We start from the raw sequence: 18874 nt of genomic DNA, 5'->3' as shown, positions 1-18874 counted from the left end.
ACTGGAGAAACCTGGATTCTTCCCACTTTGTGTCTACATCCTCTTATCTACGCAGATGTTCTGATTTCTGTACTGCCCTTATCTTTACCCTTTCCTTTCAATGCAGGTTTTTCCCACAGTAACATTCCCTCTCCACACATGGCCATTATCTGTCTGCTTTTCTGCTGTGTTCTGTGCTATGTAGTCCTCATGTGACAAACACAAGTTTTTGTGAGCTCAAGACTGGCTGCTGCCTCCCATACCACTCTAATCTATATTTTGCTAGTGGTGTAAAGGCCTTTATCAGTTGTAGTATTTACTGTCAGCCAAATAGCACTCTTCCAATCCCATAAGTAGCATAATATGTGCTAATGAATTGGATGGAAAAATGGATGGATTATAATAATAAGGATTATGAGCATAAGGTATGCTAGTGTATAAAAGCAAAACAACCAAAAACACTTCATCTCTCTGCCAGCACCATGTCTCTGGACAGCTGTCATGAGGAGAGACCTTAGGTGCAAGAATGAGACTCTTAATCTCTCCTTGCTTCATAATACATGTCTGAGGTTCTGAGTATTAAAGTAATGTGTGGTGGTGTCAAGAGTGTTAAGGAAGTTGTCTACTGTGTGTGCAGCTGACTGTCTGAGGGAGCACAAGGGACTTGATGTTTTAGGGGCATGCTTTTAATGGAATCTGACCATTTAAAAGGCTAATTCTTTTGTACACTCTGCCTGGATATAATCCCATCCCACCTGCCCCCCTACAAGTTCCATTCCAAGCTATTGTTCCATTTGCCTTCTTTCAGACCCTGCCTTTTATCTGGCTTCCTTAGCAGAGCTCACATAAACTGCTGGCCCCTCAGAGGAAAGATAGCCAGTAAGTCTTGAAGTGAGAAAGAATGTGGTATGAGTCCCTAAACACTGGGGAACCAAGAAAATCTTTTTCAGTGCCCAATTCTAGTGGAAGCTGGTTTGGGAAGTAAATGCCAACATGTCTTTGTGAAGGAGTCCTCAAGTCCCTCAGCAAAAAGACAATGGCAGCTGTTTGGCAGAGAAAAGTTTGCTTTGTAGGTGCTGGGGAAGCAGATGTCCTGCAGGTATTTGTGCTCCAATTAATTACTTAAATAAATGCACTTAGTATGTGATTTAATGAAGGACATAATGAAGGATAACAAGCAACAACAGTGCCTGTCCTAGGTAGCACCCAGTGCCCAGCCAAGTGCTGCCTTTTTGCCAGCTGCTGTAGAGGCAGTAAATGGGTCAAGGGATGTCAAAGTTCATTTTCCGGGGGGAAATAGTGATTTTACTCAAAAGCGGAGTGCGCCTTCCTTAATAAGGAATGCTTAGCAGCGTGGGATCTTATCTCTGTACTCTGTCACTCCCTTCCATGTGCTAATGTACCCTTCTTTCTAAAAGCCACCAAGCTTCACTGGATCAATGAGGCCTGATCAATTGGTTTTGCCTCTGAATCATCCATATGGGGTTGTTAGCTGAGCTGCTGGCAGAAAACGAGAGGCAGCGTTCTGTCTGTTTACTGTAAAGAAAGCAAAGCAAGCTACAGGAGGGGACAGCCTGCACAGTATTTACTGTCAATACAGCTGGAGAGAGAGAGGAGATATAAGGAGAGGGGAGGAGAGGGGAGCAGGGGCTGCAGACTGCAACCCCAGTGAAAGATCTGAGTGTAAAAATACCCATGCTTTTTCAGATGGAAAGAGAGTGGATTAGTCAACAAGGAATAACTGAGAGCATTTAAGAATTGTGTAGTGACGGTCTAGCGAGGCAGGGATGTACTAGTGGCATGCAGAGTAATAATGCTGTGCATGAATGTACTGAAGCTGCACTGCAATCTGAAAAACACTTCCAGATCTGCCCTGAGACAGAGCAGTTCCTGGGATATTTTTGTGTATGCCTGCATGCAAGATCCACCATTTAAAAGTAGTAAGATGAATAATAGCAATTGAACTTAGGGAATAATATTTGGAGCTAGTTTTCTGAATGAGCTGGTTGTCACCATTGTAGCTCAGACCAGAAAAAGGAAATTATTAGAAATAGGCATACTTCTTTGCTTCTCTCTCCTCTTATTCATCCACAGAGGTATTAGGTGACCTGAGCTTCACAGGGCAAGAAGGCTCTGAGCAGCTCTCTCTGAATGTTCCTCTACTTCCAGAGGCAGGTGAAGGAGAGAAGAGTGAATTCACACTTTAAAGAGCAGCGAAGACCATCTTGCCATGAAACCATTCACAGATGAAGAAGTAGAAATCTACATCCAGAGCAAGGTAAGACTTTATCTGACCAGATTTTCTGTCTCCCACAGTAGGTGTTGATTCTGAAGGGTGCCAAATTTGACAGTTAGTTGCTCGCCTGCTGTCTTCATTTCTGAGACAAGATTGGGTGAAGTTTCATGAGAACTGTATTTCTAATGAGATTTCTAGGTTTCTGTTGCAGAATCTTATCTGCTGGTAGCCTAATTTTTCAAGGTGCTTGTCCTCTTCTCCTGGGTATCCTGAATTTTGTTCCTGATCTGGAATTCCAGATGTGACACTAGCTGTAATTGCCAGCATTTAAATCTAAGGAAACGTTCTTGCCTATCTCTCTGTCTGGTGGTCTTGGCTTGACCAAAACAAGACCAACACCAGGCATTGCCTCTAAGAAAGATGTAGGAACTGCAGAGACAGACCAATATTGTCAGAATTCAGTCATCAGTCTGTCACCTCAGCTTAGGATATTTCTCTATATACCATGATTAAAATAACATGTCTCATTAGCACATGCAGACTGGAATCTCATTTTCTATGTTACAAGATATTCCAGCACTCAATTTTTCCCTCATTATGAAATGAAATAAAACAGAATAAAATCCTCTGTGAAACAATACTGTTTAATAAAAGCTCTAAGTGAGCCATAACATTTTTTAAAGCTGACATGTTTCATGGCAGTACTTAGCAAGATCCTGCTTTATAGTCTACTTTACCCAACAAAATGCAAGATACCAAAGTGACAAATAATTTCAAAATCAGAAAATGTGAGGTTTTATTTTCTGTAAAGGATGACATATTCTAGTACAATGAAGGTGCTGGTAAGAAAGCCCCTTCTCTATTTGTTTTCTCTATGGAAATGTTTTGGTGGCAAGTATGAAAGTTCTCGCAGAAATATACCTTCTTCAGGCATGCAGTGTTGTGCACAGGAAAATCATTCCATGAGAATCTGTTCAGTGAGCTATAACAGTGAATGCTTTCTCTGAAGATTTAAAAAGCAGAGCTACAAAGGAGGGAACAGAGGGAAGCCATGCACAGGAAGATGCTCATATGACAGCCATAAGTACAAGGAACAGAAGCAGACTGTAGTGAAGTGAGGCTCATAGTTGCCAGTATTTTAGGTTATACTGAAAGTGTGTTTTCTAGCAGCCCTCCAGCTCTGATGGATTCTTAGTTTCTGCCTGCTCCTGAGAGATGTCCAAGAGATGCTGCCTAACCTTCAGGCATTTAAGCTTGTCAAATGCTGCCTGTTTTTGGAAATAGGTCAATCACCTGGTGCAATGAATCTCTATAATACCAGAGATTTCATCCTTAAGCCACTCATCAAAGGAAAAATTAGGATGCTGGCTAAATAAGAGAAAACCCATATGTTCTTAACAGTTCCTAATAAATCCCAATCTTGCTTCCTTCCCCCTTAAGATACCTTAATCAACCTTGTTATTCAGGTTTTGTGCATTTGTTTTGGCACAATTCCCCAAGTTAAGACTTGGTAAGGGGAATGCCAGTTGGTTCCTGAAGTGACTGTCCAGCAAAGGCCTTATGATATCTCTTCTCCCAGTTTGTCTGTGCTGGTACTAGAAGTATCTGAGATAAATGCTTTGGCTCTTCAGACTCACATTCTGTTTCCTGATTTTTTGCCCTCCCTTCTGTAGGAAGGTTGTATCTTCCAACAGGATGATTAGGGAGCTAATTATGGTTAGCTAATTATAGTGAGCACACTCTGTCAGTCACATGCCCATTGTTTTTTTATCCCTGCTCCAGTGATGAGGAGTACACATTGAAAGAGATGTTTAGTGGTACTCCCTCAACTGTTTTTTTGAATGTGTACTCTTATAAAGAATTCATAACAACTGCTGTAGCCTAGCCAGTAGGTGATGAAGGCAGAATTAAATGAGGCCAGGCTGGGTTGAATGGATTCTCCCTGGATACTGGAGGTGGCAAAAAATGTTTCCAGCAGGTGCTCCTTAGAGAGAACAGAGCATGGGCAATGCATACAGAGGGCACTCTGGGTCTCTGTTGAGCTGACCCACTGTGAGATTGTATACTTTTTTATACTTTTCAGTTTTTAAAAGTCCATTTTTTTGTCTAAAAGCTCTTACAGATGGACAACTTTCTCTGCTGCTCACCATTCGCTTGCTGGAGAAACCATTAGGTATCTTGTTGAGCAAGACAAGCTTATTGGACTGTTCTAAGGAGTTGTTCTCGATGAACAAAAATAAGGTGGAGAAAATAGATACAGTATAGATACAGATGGAGAAGTGCCATAAATGAAAGCTGAGAGGAGGTGGTGAAAATGAACATGGAGTAAAATCTCTCAGTGTGGGATTTTTTTTAAAGTAGATGTAAGTAGCTAAAACTGCTCTTAGAGAAAAGGATGAATTGGAATGAGGAGGAGGGTGAATTACCAGGGAAATTAAAGGGCATTATATAAACATAAAGGACAATGTGGTGTTAAGATAGCAAAGAAACAGGGTGTCCAGGGTGAATGAGAGCCCAGTGAAGGGAATTTGGTGCTGCTGTCTGACATATTTCCCACTTCCAATTGCTATTCAGACTTAGTAAAAGTACTATTAACTTTGTTGTCTGAGGGAGGAAAATATTCAAACTCTGCTGATCTTCAAGTTCAGTATTAGTCAATTGCTTTATTCATTGGTTAATGGATATGAGGCAAGCACTGTCCACTTTAGTCCATTTAATGGTCCCTTGTTGTGAAGAAGTGAAACTATTTGTCCCCTTCCAGGACCTGGGGACACATTTCAACACACTTGAGTGTGTTTGGCTGATAGTTCAACATTCAACACAAAAATATCCAAAAAGACTTTTAAAGAAGTACTTGTCAGTGATACTTCTTTTAAAAGAAAAAGGAGCATTGTTTAGATGCTGAAGAAGATGCTGAGTAAATAGGACACAGGAGTTTTAGAAAGCCAGAGGTTGGTTTGGGTCAGAAAGCACTTTAAAAATCATATAGTGCAATTTCCCTGCCTTGGACTGTGGCACCTTCCACTAGACCTGCGCTCAAAGCCCCCTCCAGCCTGGCCTTGACCACTTCCAGGGATGGGGTATCTACAGCTTCTCTGGGCAGCCAGTGCCAGGGCCTCACCATCCTCACAGTACTTAACTTATTTTTAACTTATGCTTTTGTTTCCTTTTGGTCTTTGATAACAACAAAAGACTGTGGCAATTAGGTTTGACTGTGGCAATTATGCTTTATCATTCACTTTAGCCAAGTGACGAACTCTGTTTCTGATTTTTTTCCTTGCCCGCAAACAATAAGATTTAATAGAAAGTTGTGAGGAAAAAAGCTACAACCAAATGAGATGAAGCATTGGACCAAAGAAAGAACAGTAAACAGTCTTAATATTTCACTCTTCATAAGTAATTCTGGTAGTATAAGTCATGAACAAATTAAGTTACTATAAGTAATTATAAGTAGCTGAATAGTAAGCAATAAATAATTAACAGTGGGCGAATCTCCTCACTTTGGTAAATGTGTAAGGATACTTGGAAAATATTAAATGCCCTTCACCAACATGGTTCCTTTATGTTCCTTCTGTTGAATCTTCTTGTTCAGATTGTGATAGTCCCCTGTGCTCCCTTCATTTTCAGTCATAAGTGAAGGTTCATCTTTTATTTTTCTGAGTTGTCCACCCCTCACCTCAGTCTTTCCAAGATTCAGACATTTTGCTGAAATAATTTTCAATAATTCATTATGCTACTACTTCTTGAACTGAAGAACTACCCTTTAAGTCACACAAACACCCAGTTCCCAATGGGACCAGCTTTGGAAAGATGCTTTCACACTATCTAGGAGTAGAGTCTCATCTGTACTTCAACCATAAGGACAGTGGACACTTTCAGTGTATAAGGTAGGCATCTAAATGATGCCACATAAATCTACCATCTGACTAATGGACAGATCTGTAACTCTTGATGTCCTGTCAGTTCTTGGAATGAAACATATCCTGGCTTTGAGAATGGCTACTGTTTTCAGGGGAGTAGCTGGTATTCTACATCAAATGGATAAAGAATTGAGACTGTAGCTGTAGTTGATGACAAATTTATCCGTGTAATGAACTCCTTTCCTTCCATCCAGTGGTGTTGGCATGGAAATATCAATTAATGCTCAATAGCCTTGAATATTGACCCTGTGGTGTTCACAGTTCTGTCTCATGGTAAATTGGTTGCAATACACAGGGAACAATTTTTATTCCCAGTGCAGCACAGGCACAAATGTTTCGGGATGCTTTAAGCTGATTTGTCTGCTTCCCACTGGAGACAAAGACTGCAATTACCTGTGACATGAAGTGTCCTTCCTGGAACTGACAGGTGGAACGGCGGCATTACCTGGTTTCCAAAGCAGTGGAGGAGGTGCAGAAAATCATCCAGCAGCTGACTGCAGAAATCAGCTACAAGGCCGTGCGATTCCAGGCTATCTCCAACTCTGGCATTCACAATGAGAACATTAAGGTATGAACAAGAGCTCTAATGCACTCTCTGGCAGCCTGTGGGCAACCAGAAAGTGATTTCTCTGTTACGTAAGTGTTTGTATGGGCAGGTACCTCACCCAAACACCACAGACTCTGCTGACACTTCACTGTGGAGTTCTAGTGACTGGGTCATTGGCACTCACTCATGACACCTCACAGCCAGAGGAGTATCAAAAAGAGATGGGTAAATCAGGCAGAGCCTCTTCTTACAGCTGCTGTGTTTACAAAGAGCATCTTTTGCCAGAGCTGTCAACCCACAAGCAGAAGCCAAAGCTCTTTGGGAGACAGAAAGAAAAACTTATGCAGCAGTAACGTAAGAAAAAAATGCTCATGCCTTCATGAGCTATGACTCATATTTTTCACAGGTGGAAAAGCTGTCAACTTACTTGAAAGAAAGAAAAAAAAATTAAAAGTCCTTCTTCTGCTATGAACATTAGAAAGCTCCTTCTGAAAAATATATTTTTTCTTTGTCATGGATCGTAAGTTCTTTTTTATTGGGAAAAAAGTGCTTATTAGTGGGAGAAGTGAAATACCTCCCCATTTTAGACCTTCAGAAAATAATAATGCCCTGTCCCAGCTGTGACAGAAGAAAGCTACTTATTTCTTGTGACTTCATTACACAAAAGTAACTAGCAAAGACATAACAAACAACCCCAGCAATGGCAACATCAGATGAAAACAATCTTTTTCAACCGAACAAGTTGAAATACTAATGTCAACCATGGTACTAAACCACAGCCATTTACAGATCAAAACACAGCAAATACATGAAAGCATGAGGCAACTTTTTCAGCTCTCAGGGACTGAAGGGGAAGAAGTTTTTCTATGAAGCTGCTGGAAGGGTATGGAGGTGGAGGCAAAATATAATCACCCAGTCTGAAATGTGGCTGTTGCTCTGGGGACAAAGACATTCAGATTCACAGCTCTTCTTGAATTTTGTGTATCCCAGAGCATGTGGTCTTGTCAATAAGTATGGCCACAGTGATGTAAAACAGTGCCACATCCTGGTTCTGCCAGCCACCTCTTGTGCTGGAGCAAACCTGCTTGGCTAATGAGGCCTGACAGGACCAGGGTCAGGGTAAAATTGTTGCTCTGGAAAGCAAAGCAGAACCAAACCACCAAGGCAATCTATTATGACCAGTAACTTGGTGTTACAGTATGCAGATCTGAACAAATTCTGCTTGAAAGAAATCCTCAAAATCTGTTTCCTTAGAAGTGGCAGATCTGTTGTTCATGCTTAACTGGAACCAGTGTTACAAATCCATGGAAGTAACACTAGGAGGACCTGACTAACTGTCCTCTACATATGGGGGAGCAAAGAGTGGGTTGATGAGAAAATATTTTGGTTTGGGCTGTCTACTTCCAAAAATTGGAAACTTTAATACTGTTGCTGACCTACTTCAACATAGAGGAGACTTGTGTCCAGGGAAAGTCAATGTATTCATTATTCCATGTTTAATTTCACAAAATTTTTTTCCTGACAGTTAAATCTACAGTGATTTTTCAGAACTTCCAGCTTCTGGCTAAAAGGAATCAATTTAACATGGTGAGAGATCTAGGTTTGTTGAGAAGCCTCAAGCTCCCTTCTAAATATGAAAGGCTGAGTGGACAATAGTTAAGGAAAGTCTTTAGGTATTCAGTATTTTCCTGTGACCCACACAGCAAAAAGTCATGCTTTAATGAAAAAACTGAATTGAAGTTCACATTAACAAAACAGATTATTTAATTTTTAAAAGTTCTAAGTGTTAGTTTTTGTTGTGGTCCACCATTTTTGGAGCTGTCAACTGTGCAGGGCTGATGCAAAAGCTGTAGAGGCTTCAGTAAGGTTATAATGAAGAGGTCCAGACCAATCACTGGTACTGCACTGCCCAATGGCATTGCCAAGTGATTATTCAAGATGGGGGAAATGGGAGGATTTTCCTTTAACAAACTCTAAGCATTCAAGGAAGCTTGCAGCTTTGCTCTGTGAATGAATGACCTAGCACATGCTTTCTCTCTGTTCTGTATACTTCTTGTCTTCCTTTCTGCTTCTCTCAGGATCAGCCAGCTTTACTGGCCAAGTGGTCAGCTATGCTTCGGAGGAAGCGCCCATTCCACCCATCCATCCAGGTACAAAGCCTTCCTGGTGCCTGACAATCCCTGTGCCTGCTTCCTCCTTGCACACCCTCTTCTCCAGACAACTTCACCCACCAAACTGATCTTTCCATGACTGTTTTGTCCCCTGCACAAGAGATTTGCTTTTTTTTTCTTTTCCTCAAAGCATAATTATTTTCTTTCTAGCCTAATGTTTCTGCCTCCCTAGAACAGCCTGGCCATGTTCACAAAAATGAGATTGTATTTAACTTGCCCAGCATATTCTAGACAAGATTTTAATACAACAGAACTGGCCACAAGTTACACCCCCCAGAACTGGAGACCTTTGCTCAACCCTGGGCTTTCTGGGGCCTATGGCCTGCACATAGCATGTGAGACCATGGATATTGTGTGACAGAGCATAGGTGTGGGACTGGGATTTGTTTAGGCCAAAAAGACACCAACTGCCCAGCTTTACAGTGCTATTCCAAGGCCTTCTGTATTCTGTTGGTTTCTGGTAAGCCCCAGGTGGAGGACCTGTGTGATTTGCATTTGCAGGCACTCACATAACATGAGGAGCTCCTCCTTTTACAATCTATTCAGTGCCAGTGCATACAAACCAACATTTTGGTATGGGAGGGAATGGTTGTTTACCTACAAATGTGGCTGAGGCAGTGAAAGGAGCAGCAACTGCATGACAGCCATTGTATTTTTTCCTTATGGAGCCTACTACTCGGTTTCTGAGCTGCCCACAGGATTTCTCAGCCCCAGCAAACCTGATGTGCGCAGGTCAGCTTGATCTGCAATGTCATTCTTTCAATGTCCTCCTGTCTTTATGGTATTTAACAAAAGAGCAGCTTCCTGGTGTTTTCTTTGCTATTTCTGTGCTTCTGGCTGGCCATCTTTTGTTTTCCAAATCTCTTGCTAGGGAGCAGAGAAGACCAGCTGCTCCCTCTGTGTGTGTGACAGAGAGAGAGAGAGAGAGAGACAGGAGGTGAGCGCAGCAAGGCAGCCCCTGCCCTATGGCCCCTGAGTGAGACAGACACAAGGAGGGCAGCTGGGTCAGCCAAGAGTCTGGATCATCAGGAAAGTCTGCTGTTAAGTCAGGTCTGAGGTCAAGCCACTCCCCCACTCACTGGAGCCCAGGGCTAACCTGAAATGGGGCTCCCAGACCCATGAGCAGAAAGTGTGGGTAGAAGTCCCAGAAAGGCTGCTTAGGGACAATAAAGCCTGTTAGTGCCCTCAGGGCCCTGGCACCTCTGTGGTAATACTTTAAATCAGCTGAGCTGAGCTGAGCTGAGCTGAGCTGAGCTGAGCTGAGCTGAGCTGAGCTGAGGAAGGCTACCGGGATTGGTATTTTGGATTATTACAGGAGAGTGACAAGCGTGTTTCATTCACCATGGGTGTAAACACCTCACAGCAGTGGCTGTCACTTCACATCCTGCTCATGCAGCAGCTTCACCTTACTTATGCCACTGTAAGTTAGGCTTGGTAGCAAGTGGACTTGAAAAGCTCCTGAGCCAACATGGTAAAAATCTGAAGGAATTTGAACACCCTTTCTGGAGCCAAAACTGCCAGATGCTTCCAAAGTAGCACTTGGACATGTCTGGCTATGCCCTGGGCCAGACAGATGATGTTTTGTGGTATTTGAGTCACCTTATTCTTTCCTTGTAAATACTACTTCAGAACTGGTTTTATTGGAAAATGATTGTTCCCCAAGTGAAGTAAATTAACTGGCTTGCAAGCAAGCCTGTTTTAGGCTTCCTTGTCCATTGGCTGCTGCCTCCTTCCTTACACAGTTTCTGTCATGCTCATCAGGAGATGCAGTCCCATACATTACAGCTGGCCAAGACCTGGACTTATTTCTGAGAGTGACACTGCCTCTGTAGGCTCAGGGATGTCACTTGCCTTATGTCCCTGTCTCTTTAAAGGCCGGTCAGAGTGAAACACTTGTAAAATTAATGGGCCATAGCCTTTTTTTTGCTAATAATGTCTGTAGTGGACTTTGAAAGAGATCAGAAAGGTGCACATTCTGCCACAATTATTACTAGTATTGAACTCTGGGCTTATCTCAAGTAACAATCCTGAGATAATAACTAGCACTATTCGGGTTTCCCTTGGCTGGATCTCAAACCATATTCTCTCATGCCTTCCTGCTCCTTGGAAGCTGCTGGTTATTACATCTCATGCAATTGCAGAGTAGAAATAACAAGAAAAGGCAGAAAGCATGGCAGGTATGGTGGCAAATCAACCCATGAGCTCTTATTTTCTAAGAGCTTCACATCAGACACCTTCTAAGACAATTTCCTTTTAGTCTGCATGCCTCCAAGATAACCCTTAGACAGGTCCTGGCTTTGTTCAGTTAGTCCCATCATACCATGGTTTTTCCTTCTTTTCAAAGCCCCCATTTTTACCTAGTACTTCCTCAACCCTGTTTTTCTTATTTTAGCTCATGGATCTGCCCTTGTCTCCTCTCTCAATCTCTCTGAACTCTCCTAGGTCTTAGCACCCAGCCAGTTCCTCATCACAGTTCCTCTGCGTGGCCTGACGGGTTACAGGGAATGCCAGGTACGGCACTGGCGCTACTACACCGTGAATGGAGCCAAGCTCCTCTCCTCCGTGCGAGACCCTGAGGAATTGCATCAGTGGCTGGAGGTGGAGCAGTTCTCAAAAACCCTTCAGCAGTGGCACGAAAACGATGTGAACATCGAAGGTGATCTGGTTCCAGCCAAAGTCCTTATCGTGTTCCGGGAGCTGGTGGAGAAGTCGATCGTCTCCTGTAACCTCTCCAGTGAGTTTGGTGGGGACAGGTGTAAAGGCAACCATCACACACACAGAGTGTTTGGCTGGTGTGGTCAGAGGCTGAACAAAACCCTCCAAAACCAGGAAGCCTTCAAGTGATTGTAGTGACATGCACAGACCTGCATTGAGGATAGAATTCAGTAGTTCTTGTACCCAAGATGTTACTCCTTTCTTAGGAATTTGGGTAGAGTCTCTAGCAACATCACCCTCACAGTTCAGTAAGAGGCAGCCCAGATTTTTAGAACATTAAGGAATTTGTCTGGGGAAAAAAATCTTTACTACAGCACCTGCAATATGTTTGGATTATCAAGGAAGGTAGTATGGGAAAATTTGGATTATCAAGGAAGGTAGTATAGGAAAATTCAGAATGTCAGAAAGATGAGAAAGTCTGAGGAGAATGTGTTTGAAGATATTTATAGGGCAGATAATGCTCTGGGGAAACCTTAGCTGCCCACAGTTTTCCAGCATGAGATGGTGGGAACTAAGTAGAGGGACTTCTACTGAAGCAATGTTGGACTAGTGCTCTTTTCCCCAGTGTCCAGGCCATCCTGTGGTCCCTCTTCCATAGCATGTTTCCAGGATGACTTTACTCATCAGTAGCCTAATGAGTCTTCTGTATTTCAGAGCAATAGAGGCTATTTCCACTCATCTGTCTGCACTATTAAATTGGAGTCACAGGAAAAAAAAACAAACATGTTAAAGTTTAAACTCTGATAGATAATGGCATTTTTTTCAGGAAATACTTGTTATCATAGGAATGGAAATGTGGATAGGAATGAAATTTCACCATTGAGGCTCACAAGAAAGACCAGCTGCAAGGGGCTTGCTTCTGAGGCTTTACTTTTGTGAAAGTTATTGTGTTGGGCAGCAGTCACATCAAGTTTTTGAGTGAAAGTTGAGTGTTGCAGGAAAGGTGCTTGCAAGGACCCCAGAGAGTGATGTTTGGGTTGATGATTCTGATGCCTTTTTTGTAAGGTCTGCTGGAAGGAGATGAGCTAAGATGAAGTCAGGAGAAGCAATTACCATCTTTGTTTGTTTCTGTGAAGGATGGAATTCCTTCATCCCACAGTATGGCTGGAAAACTTCACTGATTATTTTGCTTCCCTGTTTTTTAATTATTTCATCACCAGCAAGATCAGTTTTTGAGGCGTCTCTCTTTTCCTTAGTGGAAAAATAGTTAGAAGCATTGTAATGCTTTTGGAAATGCCATGAACATATTTACAGCTGACACAGTGGTTGCTCTAACACTTCTGGACTGCTAGGGGTCCTTGTTGAGAGCTTGGGAACAGAACAGTTCATGTTTTAATGCCAGGCTTGGCTCAGCAGGGAAATAGCACATAGATTTTCTGAGGTTTATGAAGTTCTGGTTGGGATGAACTCTACTCTTTGCAAGGTAATTTACCCCATGAATTACACCTTAGCCCATGCCAATCAAAATGAGGTGGGATAACACACTGCTCATTAAACTGCTTATGTTATATCTGCTCAAACTTTCACTTCAGTGGGTCAGAAGATGAACATGCAATTGGCTCAGATGGCAGAACTGAAGGGACAGTGATCCTGCCAGAGTGACCAGGACAGAAACTTCTTCCATGAACTCAACTGCACCAATAGGAAACATCCCACAAAATCCATTAATTGCAGCTTTCTTTCCTTTCTGTACTCTTCAATCTTGTTCCTGGAGACAAGCCACTCTTCTTTAACACTGAGGAAACTTCTTTCCTCCACATCACCTTGGAATTAACTCTTCTTAGCACTCCGGACTTGCAGTGATGTAGCTGTTAGCCTTTTCTGTGTGACTGCTCTGCATAATATACCATAAATTCTGGTATTGTCTTCTGTGCATCTCCAGAAACAAACCTTACAAACAAACCTCACAAAACATTCTGAATAACTGGCAGTGAGTGTGATCTGGCAAGGGTCTGATCTCAGGTTCTCTGAAGAAAGAAGAACATCTTTAGATAGGAAGTGGTTCATCTGGTCCCTCCAATTTGCAGTGATCTTGTAGTGTACCACTAGAAATGTTAGGTTGCATCACTTGTCTGGCTTTATTTTTAAGAAGCTGATCCTAGGATTTAAGAGGACCCACAAAGAAAAAAACAAAAAACAGCAGGATAATTGAGTGTAAAGTTAAGAACTTTGTTCTTTCGTCTTCCTGTTCTCGTTCTCCAGGATAGACCTCTATAGATTTAGATTTTTCTTCTATTCTTCATGTGTTATTGAAGAGAAAGTGTTAAGACAGACCATTAGAACTGCAGGGTTCTAGACAGCCTCTTGCTTGGCTTGTGGAAAAGGACCTTTTAATCTATATTTTCTTCTCTTGTTCTTCTTTCACAGGTAAAGTGACAGTGCTGGAGAGCTTCAGCTCAGTGGTCCGGGTGGCTGTGGAGACATCAGAATCCCAAGTTGAGGTGGAGCTGGTTCCTGCTGTGGAGATTCCAACTTGCTGGCCTGAGAAAGCCCGGTGGCCTCGTTGCCTTAAGCGTTGGCCTTCTCAGGAAAAAGTGCAATGCATCAAGGTAAACAGTGCAAAAAGCACCCATAATTCTGGGATGGAATTTACCTCTCAGTTGTCTGACAGCGTTTTCCCAAAAGAAGAGCTGCATGATGGTGGCAGTAGGGTTAGATGATGTATTCTCTAAAGAGAGAAGCAATGTTTCAAAATATTCTGTCATTTCATTTTGGATTTTGTTTTTCCCCTCCTTACAGTGGTGAATTCTATAGAAAAAAATCTGAGTTAACTTTTTATTGTGTGTCTCTCTTGCTGCATCCCACAGCTTTGATGTGCATCATTCTTGCTCTGCCTCATGTAAGACTTCAGCAAATGGGCTGCTGTCTTGCAGTTTTCCCTCCAACTCAATCCCACCTTTCCCTACAGCACTCAAGGCTAGATTCTGGCACTTCAGCTCAGCCCCAGCTGCCACGTTCCTGCAGGTCCCATCCACCTTCCAGTCCTGCTCCCCTCTAATGCACAACCTCCTGCTCCACAGCAGAGTGCCTGCAGAGCTGCACCTCTGCTTCAGTGGCATTGCTGGTACTGTGCCTGATGGATCTAGAACAGGATCTCCCTGCAGTAACTGATACCAGCACATAAGGAAACAATGCAAAAAGCATGTTTATTCAGCTAAGAATTAAAATGGGAGCACTCCAAATGTTCGCTGCCTCTGCTAACCCTGTTTAGAACAGGCTTCGAGGGATGTCACACATGCTTTTGTAACCTCTCTCTGCATTGCTGGGAGAAGTTTGCCTCTGATGTGCTGTCACACTTCCCCTGTTGTTCACAGTCGCTGGGTTTCGACCTCCTGGCCCGCTCTAATTATCACTGGCAGCTGTGCTTCTCCCGTGCCGAGCACATCCTCATGGAGGGACTTGATGAAGATGGTGGCTGTCGCATGAAGTGCTTCAGGGTCATGAGGCAGATGAAGGAAGATGTCTGGTGTGCTGGAAATAAGCCTGTCATCACAGCTTATCACCTTCAGGTAGGCATCACCCTGATACCAACGCACAGTCATGGGATCTGTTGCAGTGGCTTCCATCCAGTAATGTCAGAATGTCATGGTGTAAATCAGTGCAGCATCTACGTAACCTCTAAGGTAACTGTCAAAACTCTTGTACCTTTTCATTGCTTTATGGTGGCAAGGAGTTCACTAAATATGTATTCCAAACGTCAATAAGAAACTAAGGCCTGTAGGAATGTTGTGATTGCAGCAACATAAATAGAGTCAAGGTCCCTGCTCTGTTTTGACTTCACATTGTACTGTTGATTGTACTTGCACCTTAACTTCCTGCTTCTTGACTGTCCCAGCCATCTATATCCATCTGTCTCTTTGGTGGAAGATGGTGCTTTTTTTCTTTGTGGATATGCACCAAACAAAACTGTCTTAGGTGAGCATTATTAATGGATCAGGTGCAAACTACAGTTCTGGTGGTGTTTCACCTGGAGTAGGAAAAGAAGAAAGAGTTAAAAGGGTGGTGGCATCCTCCCGGCACCTATTTCAGAGTTCAAGATGGCTTCAAACAAGATCTATGAAGAAGAGAGAGAAGACTCTGCTATGACTGTGCCCTCACATCTGACAGCTGCAGATACCAATGGGCCATTTGTTACATTATAGATTAAAAATCCTGTTTTCTGGGATTCCATCCTCCTGTAGTTGCCAGGGAGAGGCTGTACTTTTCCCACCTTGAAGCCTCAAGCCATTAGGTTCCTACAATAGTTACTGATCTTTTGGTGTCCAAAACCAGATGCAATGCTAAGATTTCTCCCAAAGAAAAATCTGGTGACCATCAAATGCTGCTACAGTCATGGGACTATTCTAAGTCAAGATGGAGTAAAAAAAATATTGATGAGGCTGATTATAGCTTAGCTGAATGCAAAACTCCTCAGTGCCTGTAAGAACAACATGGTAGGAAAACTATCATACATAAGACAAAGTGGAAAACCATTTAAACCATTAGGAACAATGTTTTTCCCTGGCTCAAGGAGCAGATGTGCCAGAAGTGCTGTTGCATGGACTCTTGACCAAAGTAAGAAACTATTTAGAAGCTCTTCAGTTCTTTACTGTAACTGTACTTCTTGATTTTACGGCAAGAGAGGGTTGGTTTACCAGACCAAAAGAACTTTTCAAAATTGCTCACATTAAAAAGAAAAACAGGGGAATAAAAAGAAAAATGAGAGAAACAGTCAGTGAATAAACCAGCAGTTGAACTGGCAGTTGCTTCACATTCTCAGGTTCCCCCTGTTAGAGGTATCCAACAATTAGGATTAAACAAGACCCTCTGTGACAGAGGAAATCTGCATCCCAGAAGCTCTGAAAGCCAGAGGGGACCACAGAACTGCCCTTCTTTGGCTTACCTGCATAGGAATGGAGTTTGATATCTGGAATTTCAACAAAATCTAGGTACATTCTGAAAGCCATCTCTGTGCTGTTGGTAGAGAACTGGCAGTTAGGGACATAAATGCTGGGGATAGACCACTTATTTGGGCACCTGACTGAAAAAGCAGCACTGTTTTCCTTGCCTCCAGAAACTTCATTGCAACTGCTGCCTGCTGAAGTAGTTTTAGTCTGTCAGAAGGTAGCTGCTCTGCAAATCTTCAAGAAGCAGCTCTCAGAGAGTTATAGCTTGAATTCCTCACTATGTCTTTGTTCCCTGGTGACATTCAAGAAAAGGGTTCGTGGTTATTGCAGCTATGAACAAAAAAAAATCACATTTAAAAAACTGTTTGAGGAGAAATTTGTCAGCAGTACAACTAGAGATGAAATTCTACCTCTGTAGAAACAGACCAGTTGAAGGCTGTGGTTCTGCCAACTCTCACAATGTCTTTGAGTCTCTTTTTGGGTAGCCAAATTTGAAAAATAAAATTGGGATTCAGAGGACACTAAGGGACTTAGCAGAATTATTGAACACAGGATAGGTGATTTTGTACTTTAAAAAGTTATTTCAGGCTGACCAAGGCAGTCAGGAGTGGTTTTTTGGTACAGTAAGTCTAAGTTTCCCGAGAAAATTCTTCTCAGTCATGGGAAAGTCTGAGAAAATGCAGCATGGGCAGTGTAAAAATAATACTGTAAGAGCAATAATCATATGCATTTTGTTATTTTAACTATGTATTTTTCAAATGTTAAATTGCATTAAAAAATGTTTGATGAATAGAACATAAGACATGCAGTATCACATGTCAGAAAAAAACAGGCAGCATTTGACCAGAGAGCAAGCCTTGCACCTGCAATAGCTTCTTGGAATCTCAGTCTGTTTAGGATGCAGATCTTTGTGTGTATCTTCAGCACAAATACAGCTGAAGCTAACAAATAATTATGTTAATCTCATTATGCTCTGTCCCTCTTTGCATCTTCTGGCTTCTACCCTTGCACAACAGGCCTAAAATGCCTGGCATTTCTACAGAGGCTCCTGCTGGAGGATGGCAAATAGGCCAAGATTATTTTAGCAAGATCATTTTCCTTGGGCTCCTGGCTCAGTCAGGGGAGAGTGGCTCTTCTGGGGAGAGATCCTAACCAGGCACCTCCGAGCTGCTCTTCCTGGTGCCCAGAGCAGACTTTAGCTGGGATCCCTCCATTGAAACATTAACACAGGGAGGTAGCAGTGTGAGTCTCTGTGATTTCCAAGGCTGTCAGCCATTCACCAGCACTCAAAGTGCCTTAGTAAGCTGTGTGAGCCCTCGACAGAACCTCTAACACATCTTCTCTCCCATCTGCTTCTTGCAGACAGTGCTATTCTGGACGTGTGAAAAATACCCACGCACCAAGGATTGGCGCTGCTTCCCTGAAGCCTTTCTGAGGCTGGTACAGAAGCTGCACAAGTGTGTAAGCCAGCACTTCCTCAAGCACTACTTTCTCAAGAACACCAATCTGCTCAAATATGCCAACACCAGTGACCTGGACCTGGTGGCCAGCAAGCTCGCAGTCTTTTTGGAGAACCCCGTTTTCTGCCTGGACTAAGGCAGGCAAAGGTCTCTCCCCAGCCCTGAGTCAATCCCCCAGCTCCTCTCCCCACCTGTGGTTGCTCTCTGTGTCCTTCCAGTAGATGTTGCAGCTGGCTCTGTGAGACAGTTGGCACATGCAGCGCGAAAGAGAAGTGTCGAGCTGGCAGCGGTGGGCGGTGAAAACTGATGGGAGGTATCACTTGATGCCCAGCTGATCTAATTTGCTTTCAACAGTGACAGCCTGCCTGGAAGCCACAGCCAGTGAAGCCCAACTTTGTGTGTCAGTCAGAGCAGGCAACTGCCTTGTTCTGTGTCTCCAGTCTTGTGGCACCTAAGCTGAAAGGCAGTGCAAAGGAGTCTCGCTCGGCTGCCTCTGTAACCTAGCACTTGTATTGTTGCTGCAATTGCCTTTCTCACAAGGACAGCAGGTTTAATTGCCTGTTTACCTCACAGGCCAGCTCTGCAGAGGGGCAGAGGAACATTCCCGAGGTGTTCTGAAGCTGGAAGCTTTCTCAGAGGAAATTCAGCTCAGTGAGATCCTGCTCCAGTAGGATCCAGTAGGAATTTAACCATGCTACTGGTGTTGAAGAGCTCAATAGAAGCAAGAAGAGGAACAGTGGGTTTTGTCTCTTCATTTTTCTCTCCTCCACTTATATTTTTCTTCCAAATTCTTTAAGTATGTCTTTTTCATGTTTGCCTTTGCCAGTTGTGTTAGTGCTGTACAGTCAGGGGGCTTTGGCAGGGCAGATTTCACTCCCATCCCTGGCTCTATCCAGCAGGCTGGACGAGGAGCAGGTCTTTTCCTAGTTGTTAGCACCCACGTATTTTTTTGTGCAGTGC

General features: G+C 43.0%; 1 protein-coding gene across 1 annotated transcript; it reads left to right on the top strand.

The window, feature by feature from the left end:
• Positions 1-1599: 1599 nt before the first annotated feature.
• MAB21L3 (mab-21 like 3) lies at positions 1600-18117 on the top strand. Its single transcript, XM_083854641.1, has 6 exons — positions 1600-2257; positions 6563-6703; positions 11296-11587; positions 13936-14117; positions 14883-15077; positions 17817-18117. Exons 1-6 carry the CDS (start codon positions 2210-2212, stop codon positions 18048-18050), a joined length of 1092 nt encoding a protein of 363 aa, XP_083710767.1. The 5' UTR covers positions 1600-2209; the 3' UTR covers positions 18051-18117.
• The last annotated feature ends 757 nt before the right edge of the window (positions 18118-18874 follow it).

Source organism: Zosterops lateralis (genome assembly GCF_965231275.1).
Source record: "Zosterops lateralis genome assembly, chromosome: 2".
NCBI classification, from domain to species: domain Eukaryota; kingdom Metazoa; phylum Chordata; class Aves; order Passeriformes; family Zosteropidae; genus Zosterops; species Zosterops lateralis.
Note: the sequence above shows the minus strand (reverse complement) of the source record. Positions and strands in the feature narration are given on the sequence as shown.

What these genes read in the sequence shown, in the direction of transcription:
- MAB21L3 (XM_083854641.1), top strand. Translation starts at nt 2,210, where the DNA reads ATGAAACCATTCACAGATGAAGAAGTAGAAATCTACATCCAGAGCAAG. An exon ending in AAATCTACATCCAGAGCAAG is followed by an intron (nt 2,258 to 6,562) that starts GTAAGACTTTAT and finishes TGGAACTGACAG; the next exon opens with GTGGAACGGCGGCATTACCT. An exon ending in TTCACAATGAGAACATTAAG is followed by an intron (nt 6,704 to 11,295) that starts GTATGAACAAGA and finishes GAACTCTCCTAG; the next exon opens with GTCTTAGCACCCAGCCAGTT.